The 16,852-nt window shown below is 36.3% G+C and overlaps 1 protein-coding gene across 5 annotated transcripts in view; it reads right to left on the bottom strand.

Annotated features, from left to right (window-relative positions):
- NBAS (NBAS subunit of NRZ tethering complex) overlaps nucleotides 1-16,852 on the bottom strand; it is a 183,475-nt gene that overhangs the window by 100,842 nt on the left and 65,781 nt on the right. For all 5 annotated transcript variants that reach the window (XM_054821998.1, XM_054821999.1, XM_054822001.1 and 2 more), the window contains 3 exons: nucleotides 11,145-11,258; nucleotides 8,599-8,756; nucleotides 6,481-6,579 (listed from right to left, as the gene is read on the bottom strand). In XM_054821998.1, coding sequence (XP_054677973.1) covers nucleotides 6,481-6,579; nucleotides 8,599-8,756; nucleotides 11,145-11,258 — 371 coding nt within the window. The remainder of the gene's footprint in view (nucleotides 1-6,480; nucleotides 6,580-8,598; nucleotides 8,757-11,144; nucleotides 11,259-16,852) is intronic.

The raw sequence follows: 16,852 nt of genomic DNA, 5'->3' as shown, positions 1-16,852 counted from the left end.
GCTCTTCCTCATGTAAAGCAATAAATAATACTCAGAACATCCATGTTCGTTGATCTGTGCTATTCCAGTCCTGAAAGGTTTGTGTTAATTGCATGCTTTACAAAGCTTACACATTTGGCATATATATATATAATTAGCATGATAATGTAAACACACTGTCTTCAGCAACAGAAAATATAAATATTTTCCTCCATATAGCAAACTTCAACAGCTTCTCCCTAACAACTCTGTTATTAATTTCCCCATACACTGAAGTGTATTGAAATAGCAAAATTCTACCTGTATAACTGAATGCGAGGTATTAGTTTACAACTTACTAACTCATGACAAAATTTCAGACATCAGAGCAAAAGGATGCCAAGTTATGCTCACGTGAATTCTGTCCCACCATAACTTCAGTGACAAAACATATTAGCTTCAGTAATGCAGAATTTCACTGTGGACAAACTTATTAATAATACCTTTTACTGTAGTATGCAGTAAATCACTGCCTCAAGATGACCACTGAAGTATCAGATGCATCTTAAGAACTTCTTTCCATTGTAGCTACAGCATTTTTGCAATCTTTTCTGAAATTACATTCTGCATTTCACAGATGCACCACTAATGAACTGACTGACTAAAGTGAAGATTTCAGCTCTTACTTCACCAAATGAAGAAAGAACATGCTAAGTATATGTCACAATTTTTACTCTTCTGAGAGGTAAAAAGCAACAGAAGATCCTAGGTCTGGTGGCTTGGGCGGGGGGGGAGGATTTCTTCTTTGTGTGTTTCTTCAAGAAACCACTTTTGGTACTTAGTACAAAAGCTTTCTGTAATTTATTTTAAATGTTATGACAGAATACTAATTTCTCTCTCTGCCTCCATTTTAAAGCTGATGATGCAGGACACCTACCTAATTGTTCATGAGGAAAAAAGAAAAGAAAACAAAACCAAACCAAATCAAAACAAAAGAAAAAATTCTCCCACTCCCCCAAGTTATCCACTGCATTTGAGCAAAACACATTTTTTTTAAATAAACCTCCTTCAGCAGCATGAAATCTAATGGGCTAACTTGTATGCCAGTGTGTACGCTTCTATAGCTGTATGAGTGGCCTCAGGGGTCGGTACTGGGACCGGCACTGTTTAACACCTTTGTCAGCGACATGGACAGTGGGATCGAGTGCACCCTCAGCAAGTTTGCTGATGACACTAAGCTGTGTGGTGGGGTCAACACGCTGGAGGGAAGGGATGCCATCCAGAGGGACCCTGGCAGGCTGGAGAGGTGGGCCTGTGCGAACTGCATGAAGTTCAACAAGGCCAAGTGCAAGGTCCTGCACGTGGGTCAGCGCAATCCCAAGCACAACTATAGGCTGGGCAAGGAATGGATTGAAAGCAGCCCCGAGGAGAAGGACTTGGGGGTATTGATTGAGGAGAAGCTCAACATGAGCCAGCAGTGTGCGCTTGCAGCCCAGAAAGCCAACCACGTCCTGGGCTGCATCAAAAGAAGTGTGACCAGCAGGTTGAGGGAGGTGATCCTGCCCCTCTACTCTGCTCTTGTGAGACCCCACCTGGAGTACTGCGTCCAGCTCTGGGGGCCCCAGTACAGGAGAGACATGGAGCTGTTGGAGAGAGTCCAGAGGAGGGCCACGAAGCTGATCAGAGGGCTGGAGCACCTCTCCTATGAGGACAGGCTGAGTTTTCTGCACAAATAATTCTGTTTTCTGAAAAGCCATTCCCCATTCCTCTGTGTACCTGGGACAGTAACAATTTCAGGCTATAACTTTTTGCTATCCTTAATCAATCTCTCATAAAATAAATTATTTCTTAAAGATTGTTGGAGATCACATTTTAAGAAGACAAATTTAAATATATCCTTTAATTGTATCTTCAGAAGGAAGTTACAGTTTGGGGGTTTTGAGGGGTGTTTGGTGGGAATTACTTTCTTCTATTATTTCTTCCTGATATCCTTTCTAAAAGTAAGTACTTCTGATTAAAAATGATAACAACAACAACAATTTACTAATCCTAAATTAGCAGGTTAAAAATATGTATGAATCTAAACTGGTGTAAAAAAAGTCAGCCAACAAATTCTGAATTGTCAAGATACTCTAAAGTAACAGCTAAAATATTTGTATATATAATTATACACATATGCTCATACTTACACATATATATCATTCCAAATAGTCTAATGCAAGGACAAATAATAAAGTCAACTATTTTTCAAATAAGCCACATAAGAGAGAGTAATAAATTAGAACACCTGCAACACGGATTTTTTTTTTCATCTTTAATGACAAATTAGTCAAGGTGCAAGGATCAAGACAAGCAAAAACCATACACTGTATACATCTTATGCATTAAGAATCATTATGCATTAAGATTATGAAAGAAAAAGTGAGGTGGAATAGATTCTGTTCATAAGACAGAACACAGTATACTAGCTTTCCCTTTTCTTTTTCCCTTTTTGGTACTCCCATTGGAAAACAGGAATTTAAAGCAGTCTCTTTTACAGAAGCATTCATGTTTATTCTACATTTATGTTTTGTGCCTTGCAGAGTTTTGGGTATGTGGTTTTGGTTGGTTGGGTTTTTTTGTAATGTATGTTACAGCTAATGAACCTGTTTAAATGAAAACTCCAGTCCTGCAAAGGAAAAACAGACCCTTGATGAGAGACTAGGGAAAAGGTTCAGCTCAAGATGCCAACGCTCAAATTCAGGTGTCACTGGATGTCTAAGCTCTTATTAGGGCTATGTCACTGGAACCGAAACAGTAAGCCAGCCTTAAGTATACAGAATGCATTTGATTCATCAAAGCCTATATTTAAGCAGCTGACTGTTTGAGATATATGGCATTAATTAAGATATCTGCTTAACACTTGTAGATCTGACAGAAGACCCAGACTTTTTGGGTCAGTAGCTAAAGGACAGGAGGATAACTCAGGGCATCTGAAATTGTTGATATCTATCATGAAGTAACTAAATCAAGCACCTAATGGTTGATTAACTGCATTATTCCCTATGCACCACTAACTGGATCACTACTGACTACAACAGGAGTTTAAATAGTGCACATATAGAGTTCCACATTGAGATTTTTCTCCTTTTCTGCACAAGAGTTCAGTGACACTGCAAAAGAGCACAATTCCTTCAGGAATTACTGCTACCTCTTCCTGTCAAAAGAATTCTAATTTCATTATTACAGAATTAAAACCAGTACATTTACTAAACCACAAAACACAGTTCCAGTTAATCTCAAAATAAAAAGTAAAATAAATTTAAAAAAATCACAACTATTTGAAACAGCAGCTGGAGTGGGGATTGGGGAAACTTAACATTTCACTTAGAAATAATCTGCTATGTTTGAATCACTGTAGCCTCCAGAGGATAATTTCTCCAACAGATCCCATGAGTTCAATCAACAGTGATAAGCTGGCACTGAAGTAATAAAGTACATTCTTGTGCAAATGCATTAACTCCTACAGAATAATTGTGTGCATCTTTACCATAGCAATCAGGAACTTCCTTCAGAGTAGGAACCACCAAAAACTTGGAGAAAAGTTATACTGAAGTCAATACAACAGCAATGTTAAATGACACAATTCTATGCAATTTATGAAGATATGTAGCCAGTGGCTATCAAGACTTCTGCAAGTTTCATGGGAAAAAAAGTTTCAAAGGAAAAACTTGAAACAACAAAAATGAAATGAGTTTAGACATTTCTAGAGAGGAGTTCATCAAGAGAAGAATGATTAACAAGTATGACCAGCTGGTGGTGTAGGTTGATAAAATGAAAAATATGGTAGTGGCAACTAATGATTCAATACTAGATAAAGGTAACAAGAGATAGAAAAAGGTCACTAAAGCTTTGAAAGGGAAAATTGATACACTTAGAGATAGGTATTTTTAATGCAACAGAGAAAGGGATGCCCAAACACATGTATGGTAGAAGAAGCTGTCAAGTCAAGGAAAATTACATTTAGAGTACCAATTTGAAAAGGTATCAATAAGTGAGAAAGAAGAACATTTGTCAAGTTCTTGAGAAAAGGATGCTATAAGTTAATCAGGACATAAGGAAAAAAGAAAAAAAGACAGGGGAAAAAAACCCTTATGGTTTGTATTTCCTTTGAAGAAAGTGAAATTCTGTGCAAGACAATGAAGGTGAAGCATGAGGAATTAGCTGAAGTGGAACTATGGGGATTGCAGTTATGGGATTCAGTTAAGTCACAAAAACTGAGTTATTGAATATATTGCTTTTCTAACATTTCAGATGTCTGTAACAAAGGAAGGGTTATACAGAAACTAAATTCTTGGCTATGTTTCCTCCTGTGTCATTGCAGGAAATGAAAGAAGTTATAAATCCCTATTTAAGTCAACTGGGAGAGAACAAAAAGACAGAATTAGCAAATATACAGAACTCATTTCATAGTGTAACAGTCTGAAATATGGCATGCCAAGAAGCTGTATTAAAACAGAAAGAAAAAAAACCAATGCAGCAACATACAAACTTGCCAGGTCAACTGTCTGCCTACTGCCAATTCTAAACAGACAACCAACCACAACTAAAGGGGGAAAAAAAATGAAAGATATATTGGAGAAAGCAAGAGTGGATAATTTTCTGTTTGCAAATTCCCGAGCATAATGAAAATTGCTTCAGATATCCAAACTGAATTGATAATGAAGTTAATTAGTGAGTTTACTCAACTCTGATAAACCCTTGAATAAGTTTCTGAATCATTTATACGCATGCATAATTGTTCTGTCACAACATACAGTCAATAGTACTCCAGCATACAAAAGGTGATGCATGACAAATTCGTTATATACATTAAAATATTGTAAAAATACGCATCCACACCCACATTGGAAAGTTCCACAATTTTATTAACATCTAGTTAATCGTCTTCCTCTCAGGAGAGATTCATTTACCATTTTCCAGAAAATAAAAAGCATATGTGCCTGTGAACAGACCTGTTCTTCATATCAATGATTCTAGCAGATACATAAAAGGTTTCGCTCTCTTCCTCTGAATGCTGTTTTCAGTGCTATTTTACTTTCCTACCCATTTTATAAATATGCAAATATGTGTATGTATGTTTACATATGCATATATGTATACAAAGTATGTACATATGCCTATACATATATAAAAAGCATACACAAAATACAGAGATACACACAGAAGTAGCCTGTTCCCATTTGAATAACATGAAGCAGAGGTGTGGTTTTTTTAAGCCACATGGTGTTAAATATACCAAAGGCAAAGACTAGCATGTTCCATCTACAGTTGCCATTGATAAAAATTCCCCAAGGGTATAATGACATTAAGGAGGATGCAATTCAGACACTTTTCTCAAAAAGCCAGACTAGGCAACATGAGCCACCTTTTTTCTTTCTTTCTCTATTCTTTCCTGTATTTGTTTAAGGTTTTTGCCCCCTCCCCCAAGATCTGTTTATCACCTATAGAAAAACTCAAACAGAAAACAGAGAAAAAAAAATAAATTAAACTTAGAATTTTCCACTCTGAAGAGGATGAAAAAAACATTCCTTTCCTTCATAAACAGGTTATTACATCTTCTTTTAAAGACAGAAATGTACTTGCAATTGTACATGTACACACTTAAATTTGTTAAAATAATACATGAAAAGTAGAAAGAGTAACAGTAGACTTTTTTCCTGTTGCTCTGCCTCTATTTCCTACAAAACACTCAAACTTCCTTCTCATCTTACCACAAAAATAATTTCACATGCAATATATGCATGTGAATACAGGACGAGGGGTAATGGTTTTAAACTAAAAGAGGGTAGATTTAGATTAGATATTAGGAAGAAATTATTTACTGTGAGAGTGGTGAGGTACTGGAACAGGTTGCCCAGAGAGGCTGTGGATGCCCCCTCCCTGGAAGTGTTCAAGGCCAGGTTGGATGGGGCTTTGGGCAACCTGGTCTAGTGGAGGGTGTCCCTGCCCATGGCAGGGGGGTTGGAACTAGATGATCTTTGAGGTCCCTTCCAACCCAAATCATTCTATGATATGAAAGTTGTAAAATGATAAGTCATAAACTTAATGATGCACAGAACAAAGGGGAAAATAAGCTTAATTCAAGACTTTTTTTTTTAATTAAATACATAGCTCAGATTTATTTTCAAATGTCTTGCTTTGCAGTTGGGACAGATCAAAAAATCAAACCAACAATAATGTATTTTACTGTGTTAAGTTTTGTTGCCCTTTCACCTTCTCCTGCCTCTGGGTTTATGATTTTTTTTCCTATGGTGCTAAGACTGTGTAGAAAGAAGCAACAAAAGAATCAGAACAGACTAAGTATAAATACATAAGCAAAACCTTGAAGGTAAACCAATCAAAGAACAGAAGTTAGTAGGTGTATTTAATGTTGTGCATTTTTTCTAGTAAACAGGTAGATGTTGCTAAAAACTCAAATTCAGCTCTTCAGCATAATGCAAAACAAAATCATTATTGCTTTAAAAACTCTTCAAAGCTTACCTCTGTATCCTTACTGATCAACGAAGAAGGTCCTGAGACATTTATATTCTCACTTCCTTCTGATGGAAAAAACTGGTAATTCACAGCCTGATAAAGAATCTATAAACACAAAATAAATATAATTTCTTACCAGTCATAGGAAACACAAGAAATGATGACAAAAAAGCTTCCATGACAGAAAAATAAGGGTGCAGGAGAAGACAGGGAGAACATCACGTAGATATCTTTGACATCCTCTCACTGCTGTAGTCCCTAGACAAAATGACCTTCCCTTCTCTGTGATTTTTATGCAATGTTTTTCACAAAATGTAAGAACTTTTTTTTTTTAAGTTATATACACCCTGCTGTACTAGGTAGACTAAAGAGCTTCCATGAAAAGCATCAATTATCTGAACTGTGCCTCTGAGATGTTGGGCAACGCCACAGAAGCAAGTGGTACACAATATAATAGCTTCATAAGCAGAATTTCTGCAGGCCATAGAACTGATGAAGGTCCATAAAAAACATTTACATGTAACACCTGGTCAGCGTGACCTTCTGCAAAGATTTTTTGCATATATATATATATCTACACACAGAGACAGAGTGCTTGAACTGAACATGTAGGACCATTAATGAACAGAGCTGAAAAGCTTATGCTTAGTTTACAGAGAAAGTAATTGCAGAAGAAATGGGTTAAAAATGCTTTGACAGAAATCATGACTTGGGTTTGGTTTCCTGGGGCAAACACCAAGTGAATCATCATTGCAGTTTTGCTGCAAATAATATTGCACTAACAAAGAAACCTGAGCAACAAATTCAGTCTCAAGTTTTGTGAAGACAAAGAATCGCTTCCCTTGGAGAAGTGGGATCCAAGGGGTTAATAACCAGTGGCTGAGCAGCTGCACTACAACTCACAGGACATGAAGCCTTTAGAAGGAATGAGAGCGCCAAAAGTTTGTTTGACTTCAAATTCTAATTCCAGGTATTGGCACATAAGGGGGGGAAGCAAGTTTTTATTTCTATAACATACAGGTAAATTCTGCAAAGATTCTGCTTCTGTTTAGGCTCATAACTCTACCTATCTCTCCAATTTGAGTGCTTTCATGATGAAAAAACCAGTAAATAGCTTGCAGAGGTTAGACTGTATTTCAAATTCTTTGTAGCATTTCATTCTGATGTTATCCTGTTACTGAAGCAGTACAGACTGCCTTCAGATGTTGCCTGTATTTCCCATACACATTGCTATACAAGCGATTTTGTAAAGAAAAAGGCTACACACTTGCAGCTGCCTTAGACTGCATACATACAGTAGCTATTGCTCCTTTCTCCCCCATTCTTCAGATACAGAATGCAAGCCTTCTAAGATTTTTTTATTATACAAAGATAAACCTATGAACATTGTGTACTCTTAGACAACCAAGACAAATATGAACTCTTAAACAAGTAATAGTATGTAGGCCAAGCCACTATGACACTTAATAGAAACTTAACATTTTTAACAACCTAAATTACTGCACAGCAGTTTCAAATAAAACTTTGCAAAAGGTTTTCTATGTCATCTTGCCATAACTTGTATTTGAATGCCAGGTATGTGTTCTCACTTATATAATATGATCAGCTGAACATCTAACATCTGATTCTATTAATAAGTCAGTCATTGCAGAGTTAAAGATGGCTCAGACATGAAGTCTGTTGTAGCTGTTAAAACCATTACATGGTTGAAATCAGTGAGAAAAGAATTTCATTGTATATTGGGTAGAGATCATAAAAGTGTAATAATAAACATTGAATAGACATTTATGTGGGCATTTAAAGAAGTTGCGTTACAAGGTGTAAACAGGTGACAGAACATTAAAAAATTATTTGACTGCATTTACAAATAAAATGTTTAAATCAGGCAATAAATGAAGATAGAGAATACAATTGCACTTCTACTTGAGAAGCCAACTCATCATATAAAAATGATTATAAAGACACCTCATTTGTTGAAATATAACAGTGAAAGTAGAAAAATACAGTAGAACAAATACAAACTTGGGGGGTGGAACTCAAGGGAACAAACTTAAAAATGAGCACAAGTCCCCTTTAGTTTGGTAAGCACTGAACTTGTATGAAAGAAGTTTCAGAAACACCTACCTGGGTTTGCAACGAACTGCTCACTCCCAGCAAAGCTTCTATGGCACTTGGGGGACAGTGTGTCAGAGCAAAAGCCATGAGCTCTTGACGCATACTCAAATCATGGTAGCCTTCTGATTGCCCAAGCTGACTACATACTTCCCAGCTTTTAGAATAACCTACAAGGGAACACAAAACATACCTCTGAGGTTGGTAAACTTCACAAGTGATACAAGGATGCTGCGTAATTCTTATTGGATGAGATAAAGGAGGGCATGTGGCACTCCTGCTGATACAACATCCCCTGAGAAAGGAACCATAAAGGCTCCACAAAACAGAGATACAACTCAACTTTAGACTGACCAAATACAGACAAGATTCATTATTGTAAATATATTGTAAATATCAGTACAGCAGGTATCTGTAAGCCTACACACTATGAGTATATTTTTCACATGTTGCAGTAAGAAAATCAGAATTTACTTCAGAGTAGGATATAAAACACCTCACTGGAGTGGCTGTAAAAAAAATAAATTAATATATCACTTGATATATTAAAAGAACCTCAGTTCATCTCAGATTTTTTTTGCTCTCAACCTCGAGGCAGAAAAAAGAGCCAGAGAAACAAATTCCATCTTCTTTAATATCTTGACATACATATATCATTTACCTCTACTCACATCCTCACATATACAAATTACATAACTAGCACAAATATTTTAGGAGCTTTTATGGAAAGGTAGACATCTAAACCACCTGCACATTCCTACTAGCTGCAGTCCCATTTTCACCTGTTTGACAGGGGTACAATGTAGAAATAACAAGGAAATTCCCAGAAACATATAAAAAAAGCTCCTTCAGGTTAAAAGTCTAATAGTTGGGTAACTGTCTCACTGCATATAGTATTTGCTGTATACACCTCCTTTCCATGTTTTTGTACATTACAAAGGGCAAAAACATTTGCATGTATTTGTGTTGAAGAGAAATATCACTAACAGCTAGGATCCATTTTTCCTGCAGTAGGAGGAGGTTATAGGAATCTGCCTCTCACCTCCTCTCATCAGCTCCTATATATCACATGCATCTTTTGTCAGACAGCCAGGAAGTTTAGTTTGGAGCTATCCAGATGCACCTGGCAAATGTCTCTCCAAAAGTACAGGTCCTGTTTAAAGATACCTGAACTGTCTTTTATAATGTGCACACAACTTAGTAAGAAATAAAAGTCAGCACTTATTACTACAGCCTGTAATATTGTTTTCAGATTGAAAACTAAATACAAGATTCCCTACCCAGTTGACTAACAAAATGTTATTTCTTATAATTATTTCCAGAGATGAAAATCTCTGGATTTCAGCTCTGGGGGCCCCAGTACAAGAGAGACCTGGAGCTGTTGGAGAGAGTCCAGAGGAGGGCCACGAAGCTGATCAGAGGGCTGGAGCACCTCTCCTATGAGGACAGGCTGAGAGAGTTGGGGTTGTTCAGCCTGGAGAAGAGAAGGCTCCAGGGAGACCTAATTGCAGCTTTCCAGTACCTGAAGGGGCCTACAGGAAAGGTGGAGAGGGACTGTTTACAAGGGCATGTAGTGACGGGACAAGGGGTAATGGGTTTAAGCTGAAGGAGGGTCGATTTAGATTAGATATTAGGAAGAAATTCTTTACTCTGAGCGTGGTGAGGCACTGGAACAGGTTGCCCAGAGAGGCTGTGGAGGCCCCATCCCTGGAAGTGTTCAAGACCAGGTTGGATGGGGCTTTGGGCAACATGGTCTAGTGGAGGGTGTCCCTGCCCATGGCAGGGGGGTTGGAAGTAGATGATCTCTGAGGTCCCTTCCAACCCAAACCATTCTATGATTCTATGACTCTATGAACAAGTGGTATAGCAACTGCAGAGAAAGATTTTACATTATGTGAATGAACTTTAGCAAACTGAAATATAGCTTAAGAAAGATACTGAAACATGTTTCCATAAAGAATTTACAGAGAAGAAACATGACTATGTGTAAATGATAATGTCTATGGACCAACATATATGTTTAATCTCAACAGTGTTACACACAAACATTCATGAACAAAAACATAATAGAAAAACATAGTAAATGGGATTTAAACAATATAACAAATTAAAACTTTTCCCTTTGCTTTCTTACAAGAAAAAAAGCACTGAGGAGACAATTGAAATAGAATCCCTACTGGGATATATTTTTGAGCTTCTGACGCAAAAAATAAGGGATTATCTGAATCACAGTATGTGACTTCAGTTGAGATATCTCAGCGAACTAAACTGATTTAGAAAAAGACAACATTGCTCCAGAAGTCACTGTGGCATAAGTATTTTGTAGTTCCATGACTGCATGGAGTTCCTCCTCCATGACAACAGGATTTGTCACATTTCATACCACCTGCCTTCTACATTTGACAGGCTGATGTCCGTTGACTTCCACAAGCCAAATGTAACTGACTTTTGAAGGACAAGGACCAATCCGAAGCACCATACTTCACAGTAAGCCGAGAGTCAGAACTTGGGGATTTCCACCACCATCACCCCATGCCACCCCCATTTATTCACTTCACCTGTGGCCATGAGCTCCTGGCAATGCATACTAGCTGCTTTGTAGTCCTGGAAACTGAGAGCTTGTTCCACTAAGAGAATTAAAACTTGACCTTTTCTCTCCATCTGATCATCTCCTGTAAGAAAAATTCAACATTTTTATTAGTTAATTGGAATTAATGGTTGACTTAACCTTGCTACTTTATCTCTTAAGAAAACTATATGCCACTACACGAAAAGCCTGTCTTGAATCTGAAGCAGAAATAAAATTATCTGCCTTTTCCTGAAGGAAACAATAAAAATAGTTATGTATTTTAAAAAACACTAGCATCATAACTGGCTAAAATAAGCTACACAACATGTTATGCCTAGGTTGAAAAAATATTTTGAAAAATGTATTTATGTGATGGCCAAGACATAGATGAAAACTGATATTTAGGATAAGGGACACACAAATCGAAATCCTGACATTGAAAAAAAACTTCTGTGAACTGTAATAGAAGAATAATTTTGAAATTTTTAATTGTTTTGTTACATTATACAAAGCCCCAGTTTAAACTTCCACTTAACGGAGCCAATTAATTCATGAGATGTGGAAGATACAGGTATTTAAAAAACCCTACCCTAATAAATTTAGCAAGTAGGACTGAAACTATTTTTTCACACCACACACGCATCTTTGTCACCAGACCTTCTGGACAATGCCTCTTCCCCCAGTTATGAGTTAAAAGAAACACTTTGGATACTATTGATCTCTTCCAACTAAAGTTTCATGAAGAATCTCTGTTGAAAAACGTCCTAACCTTAATTTTAATACAGCAGCATTCACAGATGAAAATCTAATCAGACAACTCATCTCCCTTTCAAAGCCAGTTAGAGTCAATATAAATAACATTTATACCTGTCACTGTTTACCAGTCATCCAGTCATCTCTTTTTTTTTTTTTTTTTTAAGCTTTTTCCAATTTAGAATGAACACAAGAGAATAAAAGTTATTTACTTTACTGACACCAGTTGGTCCAGGCTTGTGCTCAAAATACTGTGTATGTCCACGCACTGAGAACGTGATTAAACATACCCAGGAAAAATAATCCCTTGCTATTCATTTTAATTTAGGAAAGAAGGATGGCAAGAAGAGAAGAAAAATGAGTGGATTTTTTCAATACAAGCTTCTTGCTCATGTTTCTCCCCTCTTATTAAAAGTGATTTTACGCAGTTATTACTGTTACAGTCATTTGAAAAGGGCACTGGTTTATGAAACTGTATTACTACAACATGTGAAATGCAAATATTTCAGAAGGTTAAACGGATTCGGTTCCAAAAACCATTTAAAGAGTACATGGTCTTAAATCACATAGTTGTTATTTTTAACTCTACTTTGCAGATGCATCAATACAGGCAAAGCAAATTTCTTTTTAAAGCTTTCTCAAAAGAAAAGATGAAGCAGTTGCACTAGAATGACATTCAGGGAAGTGAAGTTACCCTAATTATTGAACTCAGTCAAGATTCCCCTAATCCTGGCACGTCATAACTAACTGAGCTGGGAGAACAGGTTGGCTTCCCATCATTTTATCTTTTGGCCTCTTACTCTGTGTACTGCCAACACGTGATGTTGCAAATTAATCACATCCAAGGCTCTTCCGTTGCAATATTTTGCCCTGTGGAACCTGGCAACTTCTCATCTGGGTAAAAGCAATTACAGATGACAAAGAGGTGCTTCTATCTACACAAGCTAAATGTGAACTGTCATATCTGTAAGCAAGAGATCCGTACTTGCCACTCACCTTCCAATGCCCACTTCACCCTGACAGCTTTACTACATACAGAGATCTGAGTAAGTAGCAGACACAAATAAAAGGCAAAAGAAATTATCAAACCATTGTCCCTCAGATTTCAGCTAGACAAAATAATCACTGCTATTTATTACTACTTAAAAATCAGTGGGATTGGAGGGAAGAGAGGAGGAACACTTGGAAAGGAAAACTTCAGAAGTTTTCTTCTTAATTGTGCTTGAGCAGTCGTATGCTGACAGGTCCTCCATCCCCAATGTTTTAGCTCATTAGTTTTGATGCAGTAGGACACATCTCCACGTGTTTTAGGAAAGTGCAAGCATAAAATATAAGGCTCGTTTTCCTTCCAGTCCATGGCTATACTTGCTCATCTTATCTCCACTGCTTGTTCATTTAACTTCCATCGTCTTGACACACGCTGTTATGCCACAGAACAGTCATCAGCTCCAACACGCCTAGTGAATCCCCTGCAACGCACAGCCCGATACCTTTTTCACGTGGCTTTCATTGCCTCAACAGCGCAGTCACTTAAAATACTACCCGCTGCAGTTCAGAGGCATGGTCTTGTTCTTCTATTCAAACATGAAAAAAATCACTGCTTAAGCTTTGTGATGCCTCATTTGAGGATACCTTTAGTAATAAAGTCTTATAAAAGTGACAGTTTTTAATTCTAAATTGTTCCCCTTCTCATTTTGACAGACATCCAGGATTTGAAACCAAGAAAGGTTCAATGAGAAAAACTATTAAAATGGTGACCTTATTATACTACATAGTAATTCTGCATTAAGCCATCATGTTAATGTCTGACATCCAGACTCAGTTCAGAAACTGTAAAGGATATCTTACTTTCTGTTTCCCTTCTGTGATCTATGAAAGTTTGTGTGTGTTCAGCTCCTTCAGACTACTGCCTCCTTATGTCATAAGGAAAATACATTCACATTCTAAGGGTTACTCTACCCAGTAAGATTTAAGTCTCCAGAGTTTTCCCTATCTTTTTGTTATGACGTTCAGCATTCAGACAGAAATTGAAACAAGCAGATATGGCATCATACCTGAAAGGGAGTATTTAAAAGATGTATAGATGTGGTGCTTATGGGCATGGTTTAGCGGTGGACTTGGTAGTGTTAGGTTTACAGTTGGACTCGATCTTAAAGGTCTTTTCCAACCTAAATGATTCTATGATTCTACTACAAATGATGAGAGGAAAAATTGGAAGCTCAGAAATAATAGAAAATTATATTTTCTTAAGACATAAAGGATGTTCAAATATTTTTTAAAAGTTTGGATCCAATTTCGGTCAAATAAATAAAAAAAACCTTATTGAAACATTTTGGGTAAGATGCATGCTATTTGTGAGTGGATGAAACAACATTATCTTAAGTGAAACCAAGTCATAAAACCTTAAAAGTCAAATGGTATCAAAATTGTATGTATACTCCAGAAATTCTGTGTGACCTATATTTAGGATATCAGAAACCATCTGTATGGTTACTTCCACATGCATTAAGCAAGAAAGTCAGTGTTAAGGAAGGTAGATTTCAAAAATAAAGCTTTAACTTAGGAATGTGTGCAAAGCTTAAAGTTACTAGAATTGGTTTATGGATATTAAAATTAACTAAATTAATACAGAAAGTTGTGAGAAAAGAGAATAATTGACAGAAAACATTTCTAGAGAGCCTGACTCAAAAAAATTAAGAGCAATGCTCATTAGATCTTTTTGATAAACAGTAACAGTAGAGAAGATGCTTTTAATTTCTGATACATAAGCTTTTTTTTTTTTAAACTGTTTTTTTGCTCCTCTATTTTGTAAGCAAGTAAGTGCATAAAGTGAATTCTTGAAAACCCTTTCTTAACCAAGAGTGTGGATTAAGTGAGGATCACAAGACATTGAATAGCTCCAGCTCCCTGAGCAGGTGCAGATTTTCTGGCTGTCATGCTGAGCACATTCTCCCTCTCTCACTTTGCCCATCTGTGAAATTACACTTGTGTACTTACTTTACAGAGGTACGGATGTGAGGCTTAAGTAGAGTTTACTGTTGTTAATCAAATACTTTAAAGCAATTAAGAAACTAGCTGATATATCATTACCTAAGCAATATTTTAGCTTTGATAAGTATGAATATAAATTCTACTATTCACTTTCAGTGCTGCTCTCTAAACACGCTGTATTCAGAGAACACAGCTCCCAAAGCTCCTTGAGGATGACTGTGTACACTCTACCCTTGTACACACAGCAAATGCATTCGTTTACAATTGAAATTGAACTATATATGCTCATAGTATTTTATAGGCTATATATAGTATAATGTAGCATATACTATATACTCTATATATACACTATGTATAAAATTTATATAGGTATGGATAGATGTAGCAAGCAGGTCTTTCACAATCAGTAATTATATAGGGTGGGGTGGCAGGGGGAGCCAAGAGGGGGAAATGCTAAAATAAATTCCTCCAGTTATCTGATAAAGCATAAGAAAGCATTCTACTGCTAGATACACATGGTGGATGAGGAACGGAAGGGACTGAAAATTTGAACATGCATAACCAATACCATAAGTATGTTCCACAAGACAAAGTTAGAACTTCTTTCACAGCAAAGGTGGCTCATAAATCAGGATAATTGCATAAGTAGTGAAAACCAATTAGGGATGAAAAACAATTCTTTCTTCGAGCAGCCCTTTATCTAATTCTTCATTAAGCAAGTCCATAAAGTTCAATCCCTAGATTCTTTTTCAATATCTAGACTCATCCCAATATATCTCCATAAAATCATTCACTTTCATCATAAGCTGTTAGAAATCAAGTTACCCTTTCCCAGTAGTTTTAAACCTGCTAACAAAGATTATCTGTGCTAAAACTGCAAGGAAGGTTTTCCTTTTCTAATCTTCAGTTTAAAATAAAATATATTCATTCACAAATCTTAAAATCTGTATGCATGAGCTGCCCTTTTGACTAGAAACTAATTTGTGGAATAAATTATACTAGCCTTTGTTATCATTCTTATGGTTACCGAGTCCTAAAATAACTCTTCATCATATTAACAATTAATTGTAACTCAATAACTTAAAATTATGAGTTGACAGATGTAGGAATGGTGTTTCTATGTCTTGCTTTAATATTTTTTTGTTAAAAGCTATTATTAAATTTTATGAGACTCTTCATTTACAGGCTATGATTCAGGCTACGCTAGAATTCCACTTAAAATCTGTTTTTAAAGGTATTATTAACCTAGCCACTAAAATGATGTGCAACTTTAAATTCAGCGTAAAGTTACCTACTCCAGCACTTACTGAAAGCACATACAGCAGTAATTGAGGACTAAAGAGCAAAGCTCTACAGATTTTCTTTAATCTGTTAGAAAAATATTACATTTGCATGCGTGACCTAAAATGGCGATGACAATCATGTTTCCTTTGTATGCTTTTGGTTTTTCTTCTGGATAGTCATCAATGGGATGGAATGTCAGGCACAAAAATTCTGCAGTAATAGTGGAATGCTGTTTATAGCTTTCAAGTCAAAAAAAACTAAAAAGATTAAAGAAATACTGAGTTTCTCAAAATAAAAGAAACCTGTTTTCCATAGGCTATCTCCTAAAACAAATAGTTTAGATAAAATTCACAACTATGGCATTCTCATACTGAATCCATATCTTGCTTATAAATGAATATCCTGCACAGAAAACAGTATTTCCATATAAGTAATATGACTAGTCATCCCTCAGTGACAGTGAAATAATTTTTAATCACAAAAGCTTAAAACTACCTACTTACAAACAAGCAAAAAAGGAAAAAAACACCAAAAAATCCCACCACAGAAAGTCACTACTGAAAATGTTTTCTTGATGCTTTTTCCTTTCAATTAAATGTTACTAAGTTTGAAAGTGACCAAGTTAATTATTCAGCATAAGAAACAAGAAAGCAAGTGTCAAAGTAGTGT

Source organism: Grus americana, chromosome 3 (assembly GCF_028858705.1).
Source record: "Grus americana isolate bGruAme1 chromosome 3, bGruAme1.mat, whole genome shotgun sequence".
Lineage (NCBI taxonomy): Eukaryota > Metazoa > Chordata > Aves > Gruiformes > Gruidae > Grus > Grus americana.
The sequence above is the reverse complement of the archived record's forward strand: the minus strand, read 5'-3'. Positions and strand labels throughout refer to the sequence as shown.